The 14,969-nt window shown below is 45.1% G+C and overlaps 2 protein-coding genes across 4 annotated transcripts in view; both read right to left on the bottom strand.

Moving 5' to 3' along the window:
- Nucleotides 1-1,486: 1,486 nt before the first annotated feature.
- Nucleotides 1,487-12,267, bottom strand: LOC132690908 (H/ACA ribonucleoprotein complex subunit DKC1). The gene is given in 6 exon segments (XM_078439227.2): nt 1,487-2,609; nt 6,446-6,625; nt 8,257-8,486; nt 8,488-8,972; nt 8,974-9,012; nt 12,220-12,267. Coding segments are annotated over 5 exon segments (960 nt in total). The 3' UTR covers nt 1,487-2,609; nt 6,446-6,467.
- CDH13 (cadherin 13) overlaps nt 1,487-14,969 on the bottom strand; it is a 1,089,618-nt gene continuing 1,076,135 nt past the window's right edge. For all 3 annotated transcript variants that reach the window (XM_078439088.2, XM_078439089.2, XM_078439090.2), the window contains 2 exons: nt 12,953-13,171; nt 1,487-2,609 (listed from right to left, as the gene is read on the bottom strand). In XM_078439088.2, the coding sequence (XP_078295214.1) occupies nt 2,602-2,609; nt 12,953-13,171 (227 nt within the window). In that variant the 3' untranslated portion in view covers nt 1,487-2,601. The remainder of the gene's footprint in view (nt 2,610-12,952; nt 13,172-14,969) is intronic.

The raw sequence follows: 14,969 nt of genomic DNA, 5'->3' as shown, positions 1-14,969 counted from the left end.
GCAAGCCAAGAGTCACGGCAGGTACATCCATGTGAAATGATGTGCATTTGGAGGAAGAGGCAGTGTTGAAGGTAACTTTTTTCGAAATTAGAAAATGGTCGCGCGTTTTTGTTGAAACAAATGATCAGAAATAAGTTATCGTGTGTAAAGCGGGGAGGAAAGATTTTTAATCAGGGTGGTTGATGTATTAATAAAACAGTGGAGAAAGGGTGACCGTCCACTCAGCGGAAATAGAATCCTCGGTTTTGTGCTCAGCGATCGAGAAAAGCAATTTCTGGCTCTTACTTTTTTGGTTTTTAATAACTCAGACTAAAATAAAATGCATTGGTAATAATGAGATAATGCTTTGATTTCAATGAACAATATAAATGTGTTCTAGCAAGTTAGAAAACATTCTGCAGTTCAGGAAATGCTACCACTTTGGTTTCAAAGAGTTGGTCTTTTTTTTTTTTTTTTTTTTTAAGGATTAGAAAGAACTACACTCTAGAAATCCGTCTGTCCTGATGAGAACTCTGGGGACAGGGGGTGTACTTAAGTAGGGGAAAATTAAGGCATATTCTGCTTGCTGAGGAAGTATGCACTTGATTCCTCTTTTCCGGTGTCTTAAGCCAAGTTAAGCCAAGGGTTTGATTTGCAAAGTGCGGGAGAGGCTTGAGAGAGGAGACTTGTTCGTTTCAGTGAATGGGCCACTCGACAGCCGTTATTTCTCCCGGGGGATGGTCCAGGTTCATGAAGGAGGGTGAGCTTTCTGATGGTTGGTTAGCTAGCCTCTGGGCCAGGCTGCCGCCCACCTGGCCGTCTGAAGAGAAATCGTTCATAGGATGGACAGGATGAGTTCATCGCCCAGGCTGTGAGTGCGTGCTTCTGGCTTTACAGACGCGCTCTCCGCTAACAGGAGGTGTACGGGGAACCCCAAATGACCAGTCAAAAAATGTGAACCCGCACTAAGGCAAGACCTCGTATCGGCAACATCAGACACAACATAGAAATCAGAGAAGAGCTACTGTCCAGCCGTTTTAACCACCAATACCCATTTATTTTAATGGAAAAAAAAAAAATCTCTGCATTCTATATGCTCCAAAAAGACTCACTATTGAAACAAATACAATATATGGAACTCTATCTGCATAATTTCACTACAATAAAGACAACAAAGGACTCCTACTTCCTATCGAAGGCGAACTGAAAAACACAGGTGCAAACGTAGATTGCGTAAGAAAGCGTGGGTGTGCATGTGTGTGCACGCGTGTGCGTGTGGTTAAAACCTTTAGTAAGCAACTGTATTAAAATATGCTAAGACACTTACCTTACCCTAGTTTGTGGCGAGCTCTAATAAGAAGCCACGGGCTGTCACTAGTTTTATCTGATAGAAAAATTTGGCGTGAGCTTGGATGGTTCTCTACAGTTTATCAACGAGAAGATCATCTTAGTACGGGTTCTAGCTTTTCTCTTAGTTTTACATGCTCACAGAATAAAAATCAATTACTTCTCATACATAATGAACATCTTTTATTTTCAGGTTTGCAAACAACGGTAGTCGATTCACACAAAAGGGTACTTTTAAAACTACCTGTGTTTAGTCTATTTTACGCCTGTATATATGAAACAAACAGTGTGTATGTGCATAAAGGTATGTCTATACATGTGGGCATATATGTGTATACACGCGCTTCCTGCTGACTGCCTCCCGTGGACGTAGGACCCCCGCCACGAGACGTGCAATTGTACGTACATCGGGGAGAGAGAGAGATTCTCCGCCATGATCCGTGTCCTCGTAAGAATCCGTGGGACTGGATTCAGGACACGCACAAATGCAGACAGATGCCCACGAAATAATATTTGAGCCCTTTTCTTGGCGTTTGATGGTAAAGTTTGCTGCTCTGTTCCTCTCCGCTTTTTCTGAGGATCACGGCATACGATGGCAGTGAAAATTTGGTTGCAATCCTTTACTGGAGAGGAAGGACTTCTGTCTGTGCTCTCCCTCTCTGCAGACCTGCCTGGCTGGTCGTGGCAGTGTTCGGACCGAACGGGACCGCGCAGGAGCGTCGGCTCTGGGGTCTGTACTAATGCTCAGCTTGATGCTGAGGCCCTGGGCGGGGGGGGGCAGCTACATCACTTCCATCCTTTTTTTGTGTGTAACCTCTCAATATCAAAACTAGGCTCCTTCTGTAGAGTTTCTCTCTATAAATACTGTGTATATACACATACGGATACTCACACATGTACAAATACTAACCCACAGACGAAGCTGTATGTGTGGAAAGCTGACTAGCAACATGGCAACACATCAGAAAAAGTAGTCATTGTTCCTGCTCCCTGCTCCCAGAAGGTCAAGTTATACGCCATGATCTTTCAAAGTTCAGGGAAATTCAGAAGATTCCACTAATTAAAGGAGAAAGGAAGATTCTGCCAGAATGGTGAAGAACAGACCCAGTGGTATCGCAAAGAAAACAAAAATCTGGAACAATTGAGGCCTAGTTGTGAAGTTCGAGAGCCGTAAACTGCGATCTTCAGATTTGGATGGTTGTTTTTTCTCTTTTTCTTTTTCTTTTTCCCGTTGCTATGGAAACGTGGTAGTCAAGCTTCGGATGTCAGGAGTTCTCACAGACCTGAATGGAAAAGATTCAGAGCGAAGTCAAGGAATATCGCAACTTGATTGAAAACGTTTTAGCTAAATGTGAGATAAATGGCTGATAAGAGGTGATAAACACATTCATAAACACGGCACTGCCTTGGGGAACTTTTTTCTTAGGTTTAATATTCCAAGAGAGAAGGGATAGCTCTGGTGGTTTATGTCTTAAAAAGCAAGATCTGTCTGAAAACGCCAATGCCAAGCCCTTCATCTCAGACTGACCAGCGGTGACTATCTCTGCGACGTTGAGCCCTGTCCCTTGCGCCTTAGCCCAGAACCTGGATGTCTTAGGGACAAGACATCCTTGGTCACAGAGAAGAGTGAGAGAGCTGTTAGTGGTTCTGCAGACACGGTGTATGACTCCTGTGGCTGTGGTAACAAAAGACCACTTAGTGCTTAGAGCTTAGTGGCTCGAAATACCAAAACTTAGTCTCTTACAGTCCTGGAAGTCGGAAGTCCAAAATGCGTCTTAGAGGGCTAGAGTCAAGGTGTTGGCCAAGCCGTGTTCCTTTTGGGGGCTCCAGCAGAGAAGCCGCTTCCTTGCCCTTTCCAGCTTCCAGAAGCCCCCCTGTATTTGGCTCATGACCCCTTCCTCCAGCTTCACGGCCTGGACTGTCTCATCCGAGAGTACCGTTGTCACCAAAACTGTGGTTATTCTCTAAGATGTAGACCAGCCTGGGTCTCCCCTCTGCCTGATAATAACACGAGCTTGGTTCTCTGCTGTTTTTGCTTTATTATTATTATAATATCTTGGGTTTGTACAGGGGAATGGTACCACTAAAACTCGTGATATAATCAAAGAAATAAAAATGTGTAAAGGTCAACCTACGATAGAAGTGTAGTTCCTGCTGGAATGAACCGATAGCTAGAATATAGTAGGTTAATTCCATAAAGCTTGGGCCCTTTCATTCAAAACGTGCCGAGGAGCTGATTGGGGTATAAAACACACCTAATTCTGTACCCCGTTGCTTTCAGAGGCTAATCCTATCATTTATCTGCTTGGAAAATTTAAAACAGCTTCTCTACAACCAGATAAAAGTCTTTGTAATGTGACTCAAATATAAGCAAGACGATCCCGAGAAAGTTAAGGCTGTTTTAATAACACTAATTCGGGCGCAGTTTTTGGATGTTACTTCCTACACCCAGGATATTTACATTGTTTGACGGGTGAGTTTCTTTGCAGTTAGGCATCTCCCAAACTCATTTAATTTCCCTTTTTGGCTGGCTCTTTCACCGTCCTTGCCACCATTATCTTAAACTCCAGTTACTCAGGCTGTAGCAAATGGTATTTGCAGATTCACCCACGTTTGAAGAAAGACTCGAAAGGAACAGATTAAATGGCATCCTGAATTTTATTTAAAAATATTTTCCAGTGTGGTACCATGGCTTAAAATAATTTTGGTCATTGAGGACCAAAAAAATGTGGCTGAATAAAGCCCACTAGGAACACCTGGGTGACTCAGTCAGTGAAGCGTCTGACTTCAGCTCAGGTCACGATCTCACGGTTCGTGAGTTCAAGCCCCGCATCGGGGTCTGTGCTGACAGCTCAGAGCCTGGAGCCTGCTTCGGATTCTGTCTCCCTCTCTTTCTGCCCCTTCCCCGCTTGCTCTCTGTCTCTCTCTGTCTCAAAAATAAACAAACATTAAATGTTTTTTTTTTTTTTTTTTTTTTAAACCTCACTTAATTAAACAAGTCTTCACTCACGGTTCAAATGAATTTAGAATGTCACATGAAGGGTCCTACCTCTGAGGACTGTTGACTTGATTACATGAGACAGTCTACACAATTTATGTGAAGCTCTTGGCTTTGTTTGTGGGTGGCACTTAGAAGCCCTAGGAGGTCCACTGTCACTGTCCATGGAGCCCACCGCTTTGAGGGACCACAGATCCTCTGCAAAGATGACTCAGAACCACCTGGGGGCAGAGGACAGCCTGCTTCATCTGGGTTTGGTGTTTCCCCAGGCCCTGTCTCTGCCCATAACACATGTCACCATAAAAAGGAACAAAATATTGATGCACTCAACGACACGGACTGTACGATTCCACTTATAGAAAATTCCAGAAAAGGCAAGAAAGCACTCAGAGAAGGCAGATCAATGGGGGTCTGGATTCAGGGGAGGGGATCAAGAACAAAGGGCATAAAGAAGCCAGCCGGACCTTGGTTGTTGGTGTGGCTACACCAAAACTCATCCAACTGTACCCTTAAAATGGGTGAATTTTATAGAATCCAAGGAACACCTTAACACAAAGCATTAGAATGAAAAGTATTGTCAGTGGCCGTTTTGCTCATCTTGGTCACGTCTTTCAACTTCTTCACTGTGATCGAGATTACAGTTCAATTCCCCCTCCTTGCCAAAGAAGAGACATTTCATTTTGGTACTTGCTAATACGGTTCACCTGAACTGTCTTTTTATGTTCTTGCTATTGCTGATTAATTAAGCCTAAAACAATGTTCAAGAGGCTTTGAGGATGATATGCTTCCCTGGAGTTGCCTGTGGCACACGACACAGAGCCCTGCGAACCGCCCCCCCAGACATAGGCTAGTAGAGACTCGAGCTTGCCTCATCGGGAGGGTCCTAGGGGGAGCATTTAAGCATCTCTTCGGGACCATCAACAGATACCTTCAACAACAAGATTGGCAGTAAAATTAATTTCATTTACATTTTTTACTACTTTCCACGTCATTAGTTTTTTTTTCCTTCAGTTTTAGCTGTCAAAGACGAAAGTGCAGACCTCTCGGTTCACTTCTCGTTGCGATAAAGCCTTCTATGGTATCATAACAAGGTGAAATGTTTTCATTACTTTTCTTCCATGAGGAGGCGGTCTAATGGTGGAAGCTGGCCTCACTGCTTACTGACCCGGGGAACTTTCAGAGCACCTTCTCATCTATAAAATCTCTAGGCCAAGGAAGGAGACAAAAAAGCCACGGAACATCAGGATGTTTGGTTAATGCTAGTCTACCTGGATCCGAATATTATTTGAGGAGAGGAGAAAAAAAAAATATCCCCCACCACGTTGTATGCTGAGCTCACTGCAGTTTTATGAGCAATGCTGTAATGGAGGTGTTCGCACACTTTTCCTGTAAGGGGCCAGATGGTAAATATCTCCACTCTGCAGGCCACACAGCCTCTGTGGCACCTGCCCAACTCTGCCGTGTTGTAGCAGCAGGCAGGCGACGTGTAAGTGAATGGCTATGGCTGTGTTCCAATAAAACTTTATTTACAAAAACAGGAACTGGGCCACGTTTGACCCTTGGACAGTAGTTTGCCGACTCCTGATTCAAAGAAACATCAAGCAGAGTCTACCAGATCCCGAAATTCTTTCAAGGACTATGGCTGAGGCAGGAAGTTATTACCCTTGCACTTTATAATCTAGTTGAGTGCTTGTAGACACCCCCCCCCCCACCACCTCCACCTAACTTAGTGTTTTAGGCCCATTTCTGTGCAGTCTCTTGTCAGTATCATGTTAATAGCTACACAGGTGGGTTGGCCACTTTGAGTTCTGCTCTTACGAAAGAGTGGCACGCCCCACGGTTACTTATTCCTGCTAGCTCTAACCCAGCTCCTCAGACATCTTATTAGCAAAGTCCTTGTCAGGAAGAACCTCTCCGGCTAGGTATATAATACCACAAGAACCATTATATTTGGCAGGCTCTAATTAAGTGAACAGTATTAAATAACCTTATGCCTTTAATATAGGGACAGACGGAGATTCTTTCTGAAGTCAAGCAGGTGAGGGTTAATACCTGTTCTTGACTCTTTTTTGGGCTGATACTACCCGGGTTGTGCAAAACATCAGAGGGCTAACCGAGTACCTTTCTAGCTGTGGAGAAAGATTCAGAGGTCCCTTCTGAGGATGATTTTGACGTGACCTCCAGGGGCCTCACCGACAGTGGGGAGGCTGCGTGCTGCGAGGTAGGACGGCTCTTTTTGTGAGAACAAACAGCACACCTGACATTTCATAGTACGCACGCATCTGTCTTTTCTCGATGACACTGTTTTGGGTATAAAATGAACATGAGTTCTGGGGCACCTGGGTGGCTCCGTTGGTTGAGCGTCCGACTTCGGCTCAGGTCACGATGTCACAGTTCATGGATTCGAGCCCCACCTCGGGCTCTGTGCTGACAGCTCGGAGCCTGGAGCCTGCTTCGGATTCCGTGTCTCCCTCTCTCTCTGCCCTTCCCCTGCTTGCAGTCTGTCTCTCTCTCAAAAATAAATAAACATTCAAAAAAAATTTAAAAAAATGAACGTGAGTTCCTTAGGAGTTACCTGGCAATTCTGCCTTGGAGTTGTTGTGATCCTAGCGATCAGCTGAGAGAGAAGTGGGCAATCTTTGGGGACCTGCTCACCAATGGCCTCTGTAGGCCTTGAGTTTCTAAAGTAGGGGGCCCAGGAAAATTCCTTGTTGATAAGAAGAAAGTACTGCCCCATTATTTATATTCCTTTTAATCTACACAAATAGGTTAAGTTGTACTGATTTTTATATATGGATTGGGAGTAGCAGGCACGTGCATTTAGTATTAAAAATATTGTATAAATATATGCAAACACTAGGTCTGTGTGGAGGCCCCTGTCACCTTGGATGTGGGTTCCACAGGCTGGATGGGCCTGGGAATGTGTATTTCAACAAGCACAGGTAGGAAGTCTCCATTTTATGTTTTTTAAGAAAAGTTTTTTTTAATGTTCATTTCTGAGAGTGCGAGCAAAGGAGGTACAGAGAGAGAGAGGGAGACACAGAACCCAAGGCAGGCTCCAGGCTCTGAGCTGTCAGCACAGAGCCCGACGTGAGGCTTGAACTCACAGATCATGAGATCACGCCCCGGGCCGAAGTCAGACGTTTAACCGACGGGGCCACCCAGGCGCCCCCAGACGCTTTGTAAGCGGGTTCTTGCAAACCAGGGACGAGCTATGATGTTAAAACAGCCATCAGGAAACAGCTGCGGATATTTCCTGGGCTGTGCTGAGTCTGAAAGAACGTTCCCAACTCTCCCAAGCAGAGAAGCCAATGGCATCAAACCCGCCTCCCTCACCCTTAGAGCCTTAAAACAGGACGGGATGGGATGACCACAGCAGGTGACATCACTGAGTTCTCGGGTCACAGCTAACATGTACCGGAACTCCGCACCCTTTCTGGGACCTGGGTTCCATCCTGTTCAGAACGAAAAAGCGATTCTGTTTTCTCAATAAGGCTTTAATTTCTCCTCCCAACTGGACACAGTGCTTAAAGTGGCGGATCGCCCACACTCTCCAGAGCCACTTGGGCTTTCCTATCCTTACTCTTCTTTTCCTTCCTGACCAGATGCAGAGAGGTCGCTTTTACTCTCTCCCGTCTGCTTTGGGCCTTTCCCCACTTTGGCCATTCCTTGTGGGGCTTTAAAAAAATTTATCTATTTTTAGAGAGAGAGAGAAAGAGAATGAACTGGGGAAGGGCAGAAAGACAGGGAGAGAGAGAATCCCAAGCAGGTTCTATCAGCACAGAGCCCGACACGGGGCTTGAACCCACGAGCCGTGAGATCATGACCTGAGCGGAAACCAAGAGTCAGACGCTTAACCGGCTGAGCCACCCAGGCGGCCCTCCTCGTGGGGCTTTTACTGCTTTGCCCCACACCTCTCTCTGCGGACTCACTGTGGTCCATGTGGTCCCGCTTCCAGGTGGCAGGCGTGCTCCCCGTGGGCCTGCCGTGCTTACCCAGAAGGCCCTGTTTGACCATCAGGCTCTTCTGACCTGCCGTTGGACCTAAACCCCACTTCTAAGGGCCGGTGTCTCTCTCCACGATGACTCTGTCGATCTTGGCTGCCGTGTCACAGTCACGGGCGGAGATCCCTGCTGCGGCCACTGATGCATAGCCGTGCAGGCTGCTTCCCCTTGGTGGTGATGACCGCCACCTCCTGATGGACCGTGACGCCGTCCTCAGATCGGAGGGCACCTGCACGTGTGATCTGTGCCCCACGGCAGAGTGCCCTCCTCGCCTCGTCTTTCACAAGCGGCCGTTCATGAGAAGGCAGCGGGTTTTCCAGAGCGGAAATGGCTCACTGCACGTGGCTCTCATCTTTGTCATTGTCATACTCCATTGTCACCAGAGTACGAACCCCCCAAAGTTCCTGCATCTGACCCCCCATTCCCAACAACAAACCCAGCTGTACACACAGCATCCGAATATAGGTGCCGGCCTCACAACTCACCTAAGCGGTTCCTCGTCTTTCAGGATGATGTGCTATCAGCTGGCTCTCGTGTTTGGTCCACACTCGGAGCTGCCCCTTCACTGCAGCAGGCAGCGGCGGTGGCTGGAATAAGGCGCCTGTCAGAGTTCCTGGGGCCCCAGAAGGTTGAGTCCCCCCCTCCAATAGCATCGGGTAGCTGGACAATTCCCACACACTCTGTCTGCACAATGTCGGGATTCCTCCCCCCCCTTTTTTTCCCCCTTCCCCTAACCCCATGGTCTTCTGTTAAGTTTCTCAGGATCCACATAAGAGTGAACACATATGGTATCTGTCTTTCTCTGTATGGCTTATTTCACTTAGCATCACACTCTCCAGTTCCATCCACGTGGTACAAAAGGCCAGATTGCATTCTTTCTCATTGCCACGTAGTATTCCATTGTGTATATAAACCACAATTTCTTTATCCATTCGTCAGTTGATGGACACTTAGGCTCTTTCCATATTTGGCTATTGTTGAGAGTGCTGCTATAAACATTGGGGTCCAAGTGCCCCTATGCCTCAGCACTCCTGTATCCCTTGGGTAAATTCCTAGCAGTGCTATTGCTGGGTCATAGGGTAGATCTAGTTTTAATTTTCTGAGGAACCTCCACGCTGTTTTCCAGAGCGGCTGCACCAATTTGCATTCCCACCAACAGTGCAAGAGGGTTCCCGCTTCTCCACAGCCTCGCCAGCATCTATAGTCTCTTGATTTTTCGTTTTAGCCACTCTGACTGGCGTGAGGTGATATCTGAGTGTGGTTTTGATTTGTATTTCCCTGATGAGGAGCGACGTTGAGCATCTTTTCATGTGCCTGTTGGCCATCCGGATGTCTTCTTTAGAGAAGTGTCTATTGATGTTTTCTGCCCATTTCTTCACTGGGTTATTTGTTTTTTGGCTGTGGAGTTTGGTGAGTTCTTTATGGATTTTGGATACTAGCCCTTTGTCCGATATGTCATTTGCAAATATCTTTTCCCATTCCGTGGGTTGCCTTTTAGTTTTGTTGATTGCTTCCTTTGCAGTGCAGAAGCTTTTTATCTTCATGAGGTCCCAGTAGTTCATTTTTGCTTTTAATTCCCTTGTCTTTGGAGATGTGTCAAGTAAGAAATTGCTGAGACTGAGGTCAGAGATGTTTTTTCCTGCTTTCTCCTCTAGGGTTTTGATGGTTTCCTGTCTCACATTCAGGTCCTTCATCCATTTTGAGTTTATTTTTGTGAATGGTGTAAGAAAGTGGTCTAGTTTCATTCTTCTTCATGTTGCTGTTCAGCTCTCCCAGCACCATTTGTTAAAGAGATCGTCTTTTTTCCACTGGATATTCTTTCCTGCTTTGTCAAAGATTAGTTGGCCATACTCTTGTGGGTCTAGTTCCGGGGTTTCTATTCTATTCCATTGGTCTATGTATCTGTTGTTGTGCCAATATCATGCTGTCTTGATGGTTACAGCTTTGTAGTTGAGGCTAAAGTCTGGGATTGTGATGCCTCCCGCTTTGGTCTTCTTCAATGTTACTTTGGCTATTCGGGGTCTTTTGTGGTTCCATACAAATTTTAGGATTGCTCCAAAACATTTTTTTAAACATTTATTTTATTTTTGAGAGAGAGACAGAGCATAAGTCAGGGAGAGGCACGGAATCCGAAGCAGGCTCCAGGCTCGGAGCTGTCAGCACAGAGCCCGACGCGGGGCTCAAACTCACGAACCGTGAGATCATGACCTGAGCCGAAGTCGGACACTTAACCAATTGAGCCCCCAGGCACCCCGGAAGTCTCCATTTTAAAACCCTCCTGGCAGTCTAGAGTAGCTGATGAGTGAACAGCATCCTGCCATGTGCCTTGGTTCTTCAAAGCAACGTCATCGAGAGTCAGGCTTTGCTATCGTGTAACTGGGTTTATGGCGGGTGATGTGTGTGAGTGGCCACTCAATTATTTTCTCTCCTCTCTGTGTACACACCCACATGCACCCACACAACATTTTTTTCTTTACGATCACACGCGAACTACTCCTTGCTAGTTTATCCAGGCTCTGCTAGATGTGAGTTCCAATTCTGCCTCGAAACCAGACCCAGCGCGGGGCTTGCCGTCTGTCTAGCACTCTCTTGAGGAGCTGGTGGAAAACAGATTCCAGATTACTGCAATAGCGTCGATCGTCGAAGGGCACTGTAAACAATCATCGCGTGTCTGCTGATTGAGGAGTACACTCCACAGGATTCATCCGACGGATCCTGTCTAGCAGTTGGAATGAATGCACTAGGGCAGGGGTGACTATGGCCGTTGGGCCACAGGGTGTTTGCGTGGCTCTTGAGCTAAGACTGTGTCTCAAACTTTTGTTGTGCCTGGCCGGCTCAGTTGGTTAAGCAGTGGACTCTTGGTTTCGGCCGCGGTCACGATCTCGTGGCTTGTGGGTTTGAGCCCCATGTTGGGCTCTGCGTGGACACTTGGAGCCTGCTTGGGATTTTCCTTCTCTGCCTCTCTCTGCACCTCCGATGTGTGCACGTGCTCTCTCTCTCTGCCCCTTCTGTGATGCTCTGTCTCTCAAAATAAATACGCTCTAAAAAATGCTTTTCACTCTTTTAAAAAGTGGTAAAAAACAAAATAACAACAACAAAAGAGTAAGTGACAAAGATCTGATGTGGTCCACAGAGCCCAAAACATTTGCCGCCCAGCCCTTTGTGGTAAAAGTGTGCCAACCCCCAAACGAGACTAACGTAGATGGATCTTGGAAAGGTAATGTGGGGAGGAACAAAGGCAAGTCACAGAACATCGTGCTCAGTATAATATGAATTACATAAGGTTTTACAAACTGCACAAAATAGAACTATAAGTGGGGTGTGTGTGTGTGTGTGTGTGTGTGTGTGTGTGTAGTAAATGTATAAACTAACATCTGGACACTCTAAGTCAAGATAGTATTTTCTCTGGGGAGAGAGAATAGGAAACGAAACTGGGGAGAAAAAAAGGGGATTTCACCTTTACCTGTAATACTTTATTTCTTGAATAAAAAGGAAGAAGAAAGAAGAAAAGAAAAAAGAAGAAAAGAAAGAGAATATATTTTCTTCCTTCCTTCCTTCCTTCCTTCCTTCCTTCCTTCTTTCCTTCCTTCCTTCCATCCATCCACATGTCCATCCATCCATCCATATATCCATCCATATATCCATCCATCCAACCATCCATCCACCCATATGTCCATCCATCCATCCATATATCCATCCATGTCCATCCATCCATCCATCCGTCCATCCGTCCATCCATCCATCCATCCATCCATCCATCCATCCAATGAGACACTTCTCATTGTAAGATGTTCTCCTTGGTTCTGCCTCCAGGATGCTGGCTCAGCACAGAGCTTTATACAGAGTAAATGTCTGATGTTGGATGTGTAACTTCCTGTTGACCCCACTTACCACTGTCACCAGGATGTAGTAACTTCTGGGGCTTTGTTTCCTAATCATCAATTTCTCAAGTTCCTAATTCACAACCACCTGATAACTTCCTCCAAATATAAATACCAGAGCCCAAGTGGATCTGAATGGCATTACCTGTATGTGAATGATTGCTAAGGTTTATGTTGGAGAGCGTTCCATGCAAAGGAAATATTTGATACATGCATCTATTCATTTAATGCTCACATTTATATTACTTGGCCAAACAATTCATTTGTTTAAAATAATACATCATTACAGTGCAGAGATTACCACCAGTCAGTGAAAATATGCGTGCAATATGCATTTCTCTACTTTCCTACGGCCCAGGCTCCATCCATGAATTCTCATGACTGCTCTTAAAAAGGCACGATACCTACTTTAACCTTGCAAAAGATAATTCGGCACACTGCAGAGAGGGATGAGGCCCTGCCGGACCAAAGACCTAATGCGGCGCATTCTTATCAGCCCAAGTTCAGTGGCACTGGCAGGAAGTTTTTCCCATCACCCGGTCTGTGGGTTACACTGAGCGTCTTCGCACATTTCCTTGGAGTGGCTGGAACACTTTTACATGTAATACTTTCTATTATATGGACATAAACCAAGAACGAATGCTTCCTCTGGGATGAATCATGCTGACAGATATACGGGAAGCAGTGGCTTTGGGGAAGTTACGTTTTCGTACTTGTGTGCGCCCTGGAATCGGGCTACTTACAAGCCAAACTGAAGAGAGAGGCGAGCAGGACCGAGGTCGCGCTGAAGTGCAGGGCCCCCGCCGCGTTGCAGTCCACTTTGGAGTTCTTGCAGGAGCATACTTGTATCCTGAGGTCTGTGACGTTCGTCATGGGCGGTTTCCCTGAGTCAGTCACCATGATGGGCAGGTGGTAGTTGGCTTTGTTCAGGTTTTGGAGGAGGCTTACCAGGGCGTGCGTATCTGTGGGGACCAGAGGACCTTTGTGAGAGAGGGTTAGACTTCCCCGAATAAAAGAGTCAGGTTTTGGTGACTAAAACCACACCAAACAGGCATTGCATGTTGGTTTATAACCCTGGGAGTGTTTAAACTTAAATTCATTTGGGCACCTGGGTGGCTCAGTCGGTTAAGCGTCCAACTTCAGCTGAGGTCATGATCTCACGGTCCGTGGGTTCGAGCCCCGCATTGGGCTCTGTGCTGACAGCTCAGCGCCTGGGGCCTGCTTCGGATTCTGTGTCTCCTTCGCTCTCTGTCCCTCCCCTACTAACGTTCTGTCTCTCCATCTCTCTCAAAAATGAATAAACATTAAAAAAATTTTTTTAAACTTAAATTCATTAATAGCAAATAAAAATCCAGATTTGGTTTTTCAGGTGTGCCAGCCACATCTCAAGTGTCCAGCAACCACAGGTCGCGAGTGGCCACAGCGTCGGGCAGCGTCGCATAGAACATTCCACCGCCAAGAAGTCCTGGGGCTCAGTGCTATTATACTCTGTTTCAAAGGGACCCATTTTGTGGAGCTGACTGCATACCAGGAAGTGCCCCCTGCAAATTTACGACACCGATAAAGCCATCTTTGCAAAGATCACATTCAACATCTAAACAAACTGATGTAAAAATCCACTCTCACATCATTACACCCTGCATCTTAAATACATACAATTTTTATTTGTCAGCTCTACTCTAACAGAGCTGGAACAAAGAAAAAAAGACAAAAAAAAAAAAAAAGAAATAATCGGCTCAGAGCATTTTTACTTAAGAATCCAAGTTCAAATCATCAAAACAAATTCTTAGACCAAAAAACCCCCCCAAAACAAAACAAAAAAACCCCAAAACTACCCAAACTCAAACTATCCATTTACTCTAAATGTGGGCAGGACCCACATGTGTTGCCCTGGGGTTCTATAGTCTACGTCTTTATTAGTCCTCAGCCATAGCTCTGGATTTGGGTGGGAGCCCGCAGCATAAGCCTGGCACAGGGACTGAACTTTAGGCCCTTGTTTAGTGGGAATATGTGCTATGAGGCGGGCCTTGGGCGGCATGCAAAAATGGCCACCCCACATGGCCACTGTTTTTAGCCTCGGACTATTCTCTTTTCAAGTCAGTCAGATGACCGGGGATATATGTATATCACACACATATATATTATATATAACACACACATATATAATATATATAAAACATATATATTATATGTAACATATATAAAATATATATAAAATATATATTATTATAACACATATAAAATATAACATATATAACACATATATTATATGTAGCATATATAACATATATAAAATTTATATATATAACATATATAACATTTATATATAACATATATATGACATATATATTATATGTAACATATATTTAAAAATATGTAACATATATATAACATACGTATTAAATATATAACATATATGTATGTTATATACATTATATGTATGTTATATATAATATATATGTAACATATATATTATATGTATGTACACACACAATTTTTTTTGACTGCCTCTTTCTGGGCATGAACAGTGTTAGGTATTAAAAAAAAAAAACTAGGACAAGGGAAGGGACTGAGAGGTCTCCATCTCTTAAATAAAACCATGAGGAAGACTGAGCAATGACATGGAAGCAGAAACAGGTGAAGTGTCATCCTGACCAGAAGGAGAAGCAGCAGAAATAACCGATGTACGTAGTCACCCCAGTGAGGAGGCAGGATAACGGAACATTCTCCCGTCTCCCTCGAGTGGACGAGACACTCGAA

This window comes from Panthera onca, chromosome E2 (genome assembly GCF_046562875.1).
Source record: "Panthera onca isolate mPanOnc1 chromosome E2, mPanOnc1 haplotype 2, whole genome shotgun sequence".
Taxonomy (NCBI): domain Eukaryota; kingdom Metazoa; phylum Chordata; class Mammalia; order Carnivora; family Felidae; genus Panthera; species Panthera onca.
The sequence above is the reverse complement of the archived record's forward strand: the minus strand, read 5'-3'. Positions and strand labels throughout refer to the sequence as shown.